The sequence below is a fragment of the Mizuhopecten yessoensis genome, unplaced genomic scaffold (genome assembly GCF_002113885.1).
Source record: "Mizuhopecten yessoensis strain PY_sf001 unplaced genomic scaffold, ASM211388v2 scaffold3229, whole genome shotgun sequence".
Lineage (NCBI taxonomy): Eukaryota > Metazoa > Mollusca > Bivalvia > Pectinida > Pectinidae > Mizuhopecten > Mizuhopecten yessoensis.
In genome coordinates, this window is record NW_018404940.1 from 3,121,404 (window position 1) to 3,129,381 (window position 7,978).

General features: G+C 36.9%; 1 protein-coding gene across 1 annotated transcript in view; it reads left to right on the forward strand.

Annotated features, from left to right (window-relative positions):
- LOC110447187 (uncharacterized protein KIAA1109-like) overlaps positions 1-7,978 on the forward strand; it is a 109,417-nt gene that overhangs the window by 67,329 nt on the left and 34,110 nt on the right. The window contains exons 40-48 of the mRNA XM_021492719.1: positions 504-627; positions 897-1,043; positions 1,402-1,750; positions 3,502-3,628; positions 4,219-4,313; positions 5,069-5,209; positions 5,447-5,653; positions 6,273-6,470; positions 7,121-7,298. Coding sequence (XP_021348394.1) covers positions 504-627; positions 897-1,043; positions 1,402-1,750; positions 3,502-3,628; positions 4,219-4,313; positions 5,069-5,209; positions 5,447-5,653; positions 6,273-6,470; positions 7,121-7,298 — 1,566 coding nt within the window. The remainder of the gene's footprint in view (positions 1-503; positions 628-896; positions 1,044-1,401; positions 1,751-3,501; positions 3,629-4,218; positions 4,314-5,068; positions 5,210-5,446; positions 5,654-6,272; positions 6,471-7,120; positions 7,299-7,978) is intronic.

Below are 7,978 nucleotides of genomic sequence, written 5' to 3' on the forward strand. Positions count from 1 at the left end.
GCAAAATTTATTATGGTTTATAATGGCAAATGATACTTTGAATATTACATGTTAATAATTTGATTGGAATTATAACCTTGAGACCTACAGCCCTACCCCCAAGGGCTGTAGGTGCTAGTTTCAAATCCTTTTTAGTCTGAAATCTGTATGCTAGATATTGAGTAAGGTGGTTTTATTGTTTTTTGTCACTTTGAATAATATTTCTGTTCATGTTAAAAACAAAATCAACTCTCTGTATAAATATATCAGGTGACCGTTAAGGCCCATGGGCCTCTTGTTTTTCTATGTTGATACTAGGTTGGAGTGATATATACGGGAAACACATCTTATTAAAGGTAGACTGTTTTTTTCATTTCTATATTCAAGATGGCTGCTACTGCCTCTGATTGGCTGAGATATTAAAACTTCAGTGGTCAAGCAGGAGGGTATTAGTATGACTATGGCTTACATTTCTAGTATAGAAAGTAAAATAAACTTTATGAACATTCATGTGTCTTTTGTAGCCTAACCCACACCAAGGTCGGTTCCTGGACTGTGAGCCTGGTGCCGCCTTAGTCCTCACTATCAAAAGTACACAGATTTCTGCCTGCTCCTCTGGCTCCCTCGTCAGCAAGGGGAAGTTCCAAGGTAGGTAAAAAAATCTGTGACAATCATAGATTAACTTCAGTGGTCACTCAACAGTAGATGTTCAAAGGTCATTTAATTAAGGTATAGAGTACCAGTGCCCAATGTTCTATCTCCAATAAAGAAGAGTTCCAATTTATTACGCATTTTATTAGTCAGAAGTGCCGGTGGATTTACTATTATAGCAAATAGTTTGTGTCCTTAGTACTTTCAGTACTTTGATTCTGTATACCTTCTATGTTAATCATAATCGTGTCATTTCAATCTATCAGATTTTTGCCTGCGGTTCGCGGCAGATTTTGAAACATCTTGGGACGACTGGAAACCAAGCAATCCCAACGATTCCGTAATGAATGCATGTGTAGTTCCGGAAGGTACTTATGAGGTCTGTTCTCGTACCATCAACAAACTGATGTCAGGTCAGTATCATAGATATGCACTGGTAAACAAACATTTTAACCATTGAAGCAAGAGTTTCAAGGACCTGTATTTCATGATCAGTAAGTTACAATAATTGAATTTTATGTTACTGGTAAAAAAAATATTGATTGAAGATCTGTTATAGGTAGTATGTGGTCTTGAACAAGATGGCTTTCTTAGAATTGCTTTAGTCCACTCATCTGTACAATTAGGTACCAGCATTTACAGGAAGTTCACTTTTGAATGACTGGTGTCCTTTTTACTATTAAAGTCAGGCACTGAATTGGATATGTATGACTATATGGTCCACATAATCAGAAGGATTAAACATAACATAACCTAATATTTGAATTACAGAGCCAAGCAGTAATGCAAAGTGGATTCTAAATGTGCGATGGGAGATGCAGGGAATAGACGTCCACATTGACACAAACATTGGCAAACGACTTTCCGCCCTAGGCAACACACTGACCACCTTGGCAGGAGACCCAGATGAAGAATTCTCTGAGGACAGTTTCCAAGATGGAGGGATTGACTCAATTTTCTCGCCTTCAAACGATCCGGAGATTGAGATTACCCGTCGACCTAGTACTATTATGGACACCCTACCAGAGTTTGTGTATGATACGTCACTTGATCCAAAACTCCGCTTCAGGCTGATTGAAACAGAGATGAACGAACAGGCGAAAATAGTACAGGATCTCAAGTAAGTAAATCAACTATACTCCAAACTCGAGTCTGAAAATACTGGACAGTTTATAAAGTGGCATTACTTCAAACGCAAGGCCGAACATTCTGTACAACAAGCTTAAGTAAGGCTGCAATACTCCAATCTAAAATATGATTTTTAAGTTTCTCCCCTTTTTATTTCCCATTTTGCTTTTAAATGAGAGGGCAAATTTCTTGAGGCAAACAGTCACATTGCCATTAATCACGAGACTGAGTTTAACATGTTGTATAAACTGCAACAAGCCCATATATAATGCAGTTCAGATGAAATACCAACAAATGAAATTTCATTGTCCTGTAATAAGCCCACCCATACTTAGAGTAAGACATTTCTCTGTTGAAACCCCCACCCTACCCTGGGCTTATACGTACAGTAATTGCAAAATTAACACTGTAATAAATTGGTATATTATTAGCTCACCTGCCCGAAGGGCAAGTGAGCTTATGTCATGGTGCGGCGTCCGTCGTCCGTCCATCGTCCGTCGTCCGTCCTCGTCCGTCAACTTTTCCATTAAACAACTTCTTCTGAAGAATGGACAGGCCTAGAGTCATGATATTTGGCAGAAAGCTTTGTTGGTAGGAGCCCGACAAAGTTTGAGAACGAAAATGACCTTGACCTACTTTCAAGGTCACAGGGGTCAAATATGTCAAAAACTTCAAACCACTTCTTCTGAATAACTGAATGGTAAAAAATCTTCATATTTGATTGATGGCTTCCACGGATTGAGCCCAACAAAGTTTGAGAACAAAAATGACCTTGACCTACTTTCAAGGTCACAGGGGTCAAATATGTCAAAAACTTCAAACAACTTCTTCTGAATAACTGAATGGTAAAAAATCTTCATATTTGATTGATGGCTTCCTGGGATAGAGCCCGACAAAGTTTGAGAACGAAAATGACCTTGAGCTTCTTTCAAGGTCACAGGGGTCAAATGTGTCTAACACTTCAAACGACTTCTGAATAATTGAAAGGTATAGAATCTTAATATTTTGCTGGTGGCTTCTTTGGATATAGCCCGACAAAGTTTGAAAACGAAAATGACCTTGACCTACTTTCAAGGTCATATATGTCTATTGCTTAAAACAACTTCTTTTGAAGAACTGAAATGTATAGAACCTAAATATTTGTCTGGTAGCTTCCTGGGACAGAGCCCAACAAAGTTTGAGAATGAAAATGACCTTGACCTATTTTTAAGGTCACATGAGTCAGATATGTAAAACACTTCAAACAACTTCCTCCGGAGAACTGGAAGATATAAAACCTTAATATTTGGCTGGATATTTCCCTGGGAAAGAGCCCAACAATTTTTGTGAATGAAAATGACCTCAACCTACTTTAGATGTCACAGAGGTCAACATCATTTTAAAGGAATGGATTCATAAGATTTGGCTGGTAGCTTTTTGGAATAGAGCTAGCCAATTTGAGACGGAAAATGACATTGACCTACTTACAAGGTCACAGGAAAAAATATATCAAGCAAGTTCTGATGAAGAAGAAAAAAGCATAGAATCTTATAATAATATTTGGCTGGTAGTTTCAACAGATGGAGCCTACAAAGTTTGCGAGGGATTTTTTTTTTTCGTGCAATATAATATTTAATGAGAATATTATGACTGCTTAAATATTCAGGTGAGCGATACAGGCTCTCTGGGCCTCTTGTTTGGTGTAAGTTGTTGGGAGTTTTATCTGAAGCACTGGGACATTGAACCATGCCTTTGTCTTTACAGACAACTTGGTGCCAGTTTGGCCACCGTGGAAATAGAGTCCAAAAAACTGGAAGAACTCAAGGGTATTGTGTTCCAAGACTTCAGACGAGAGGTTCTCAACAAACTAAAGAAACAGAGTGAGAGTCGGGTAGGTTTTGTTCCCAATGCATATAATTTGGAAGTTATTTCTCAACACAAAAAATATGCTGTCAAAAATGCCATATTTAGGAGTAAAAATATGTTTTACTGTTATTACGAGTATTTTTAAAAGCATAAAACTCTTAATTTCGGGTTTGCTTTTAACAAATTCATATATCATGGAATTTTCTCATGATCGTCAAACTGTGAAAAGAATTTTGCCCCCAATGAATGAAATGCTACGATCCCCTTGAATTTGTCATAAATAAATTTTAATGTACTGAGAGATCAGATATTTTCATGGGGCCCAAATCATGGTTTCTCATAAACATTGTATGGGTACAGAAATTCGAGGATAACGAGTAACCACTCACACAAAGAATTGCTATCTGTCAAACTATGAATTATGAACTCGTGGATGAAGATTATACCCACGAAATGAAAGAAATTAAACCCCCCACAAAGATAAGTTTTAGACAAAGCTCATATGATCTGTATGAAACAGTGAATTGTAGGGAAGGAATATCACAGTTACTTGTAGAAATGAAAATTAAAAAAAAGAAAAACTAAATTGTTAAATAGTTTCATTCTCTTTTTCAGACCTCTGCTTTGAAAGACCAGCTGGGTATAGGAAACAGAGCCTCTCATTATAGGTCCAAATCTTACGGAGGTCCTGTGGGGCGTGACAGAAAAGGGTAGGTCAAAAGGTTATATCGAGGACTGAGGAATTGTAACAGTGTTATTTGTGGCCTTATTTTGTGAAAAAGCTCCCTCAGAAATGAAAGATACCTTTATGGTTGAATTTGGAGTTCTGGTTCGATTAATGTAATACGCTAGTCTTATGATTCCTGAACCACTGCCAAAAAAGTAAAGATGAATTGGAAACATTTTTACTAATTTCTGAAAAGAAACCAACATTTAATAGTTCTGAGAGTAAAAGATTGCAAATGGGCCGGACCAGGATTCAGACCTTGAACATTGGATTACAATACGGTCGCTCTAGCTTACTAGGCTGATAACAACAGTTATACCAAAAAGGAAATAAGAAGGTTTAGTGTTTTTCCTGCAGTCAGACAGGGAACCTTAGTGTTCAAGATCATGTTAGAAATGGCCTGTCTTTGAGGAGGTTATTGTATACTGGGAAACTTTCTCCCTGTCAAATGTTTGCTCTTCACTGGTATTATCTGTTTGCATGTATTTTTATTTTTGCCCTTCACACACTTTTTACTATGTATGGTATGCTGTGTGCTTATTTTCACCATTGTTATTAATTCACCCTTGTTACAGCAGGCGGAAATTTCCTAGTATACTGTGGATTTGCAGACAGATACACCTGGTACATTGTTTACCTATGCTTATGGTCATCCCTTCTCATGAATTGTCATAAGATAAAAGAAAGTGGTTTATGGTGTCTATAATATTATAGGATAGCTTGTTTTTTTACGGACAGACATTTAGACCTGGAGAAGCTAGCCTCCTACAACCAAGATTTGGCATACAATCGTGGTGGGTCTGTGGACTGGAGTCGGACCCTCCCTGCTACCAAAGTACAGTTCGGAGGAGCGGACACCTGTACATATTCCCTCCCAGAGTAAGTATAATTTTCAAGTCCAGGACAAAGAGTTATAGGTCACACTTGACAAGGATGGAGGTTACATCTATGTGAGCCTCCACTTATTTTGCATTTATTTTTTGTAAAAAAAAGAATTAATGTATGTAAATTGAAAAAAAAAATCAGGGATTGTTTTGCCTTTTACAAACATGCGGCTAATGCTATTAGACAAAAGCCTAACCAAGACATTCATTAGGATGTGTTAATCCCTTCTAGGACTCCGGAGTCCCTTTCATCTGTGGAGTCGTCTCCCCTGTATAGAGGATACCTGAAGAGTAGCCCCACTCACCCTACTAAGAAGATTTGGATGTCTCGGGGTAGCTCCTCTGGCTCAGACTCCAGCGACTCACTCTCCGACCCCACAGATTACTCCTCAAAAACCACTCCAAATAGAGACTCGGGATCTGTTTTCGTCGACTCTGAGTATGCATGCATTTTTGAAATTGGGTTTGAGAAAAAGGAAAGAAGTGTAAATTGTGAAAAATATATCACGCCATTTTGAAAGTGACATATTTTATAAAAAAAACACACTGTAGGATGGTCGATTATCAACTTAAGTATTTTGTTTATATCTGTTAGACATATTAAAAAAATGGTATACAAGTACACATCTGTTGATATACCATAAGTACAGTCGAGCATGTGTTACCTGGTCACCTATGGGAGATCATAGTGTGGGCCGCTTAAGACAGGTGGCTGCTTAATTAATCAAGGTTCAATTAAAGTATATAATACAAAATATTTTATAACATCCATCAACAAGTTTACAATGAGTTCAATTTGTTTAAATCATTTATTAAACCATGCTGGTGAAAATCATTGCAATATTCCTTTGTTAGTACAAACATATTTAAAAAATAATAATTAAGTAATTAATCTGGTCGCTAAATTTCCATGTTTATAGAAGTTTTCCTTTTTACAAATTCAGACTTTGCAAATCAGTTATTTGACGCAAAACAATAAAATTACATAGTCAAGGTAATTTCTTAAAACATTTTGATATATATTAAAATAAATTAATTGTATAATTGCATATTTTCAGACAACCAGGGACATCTGTGGCAGATGACTCGGTAACCTTCAAGTCGGATACATCAAACCCGAGTATGGGAAGTTCGGGGTCGAAGCCCTCTGCCTCGGCAGAACCCAGCATCGACTTTGAGCTGGATATCAAAGTCTTCATAGACAGTGGGAAGTGTGTTCTATATCCCAAGTACTCCAAAGAGGATGAACTGAAAAAGTAGGTTCATAATATTAAAAGTCATGAATGTTTTCTGAGTGATTTAATGACACAAAGTTTATTGGTAACATCAGTACTGTAAGTTGTATTATTTTATTTTTGTTTTTGTTTTTTTGCCAGTTAGTAAATTTCCAGGAAACTATGCCCAGGGTTGACTTTGATCTTTAACTCATGTAATTAATGTTGACCCTTGTTGATATGGCCAGTTGTTCAACGATAATTAAGGTGAAAATAAAATGGGCCATATTTTCCCTTTTTACATTTCAGGTACTGTTAAATCACTAATTTTCGTAGGGTTTTTAATTTCGTTTATTTCGTGGGTAATCTTCATCCACAAATGCATAGGTCTATGCAGTATTTTCAAGTTTGATATAAAGCAATTCTCTGTTCGAGTGGGTACTCGTTATCAGCAGATTTATGTGCCAATGTAATGTGGTTTTGTTGGGGGAAACCACGAAATTCTGACTCCACAAAAATAATTGATTTCACAGTATATAGTTTAATAGCTATTAAACATTGTTAGTCGCTCATATTACAATTTGGAAAGAATAAGTTAAAGAAGCTTGGAAATGTGGAACAAAAATAGACTTAGAGACTTATTAATTAGCTTTAGTCTTTAATAAATGTCCATCACATATTTTCCTGTACAGGCAACTGAAGAGAGAGAAGACCCCCACACCAGAAACCCCTTCCTCCCCAAACAGTAAGAGGCGTGGGAAACGTAATGAAACCCCGCCCCCACCATCGATAGGGAAGAAGACTGACAAGGAACTGAAACAGAATCAAATAGAAAACACTGTTTTCTTTGTGCCAAGTGTGGATGTCAAGGTATGTTTCTTATTTCAAATTATCTTGACAGAACTCTGGGAGTATGCTCATCCATTTACTCTTTATACCCCCTGCGAATGAAGTGTTTTGGTGTGTGTGTGTGTGTGTGTGTGTGTGTATGTTATAGGGATCACACTGTCTGTCATCTGTCCATGATCTTAGTAAGCACACTTCTTTCTAAACTGTGTGTTGGATTTTTCTGTAACTTTACACAGTGAAAGTACATCATATGTTAATTTGTATGAAGAAAGGATAACAAACAGTTAAGGACGGATTGCACTTACTAAATGTCTGGAGCAGAAAGTCTAAAGGGCTAGAACTCCACAAGAAATAGTCAAAATGCCAATTCCTTTCTTCATACAAATTAACATATGATGTCATAATAATTCTCCATGCACATTCACATATGATATACTTAAACTATACCAAGTTACTAAATAATATTCCAACAAACAGTTAAGGACGGATTGCACTTACTAAATGTGTGGAGCAGAAAGTCTAACGGGCTAGAACTCCACAGGAAATAGTCAAAATGGGTAACTTGGTATAGTTTAAGTATATCATATGTGAATGTGCATGGAGAATGGAAATTCGTGATTCGGAAATTCATGATTCAACTTTTCGTCCTGGAGTAACTAAAATGTCTGCTTAAGAAACATTGTAAACACAAAAAGGGGGGG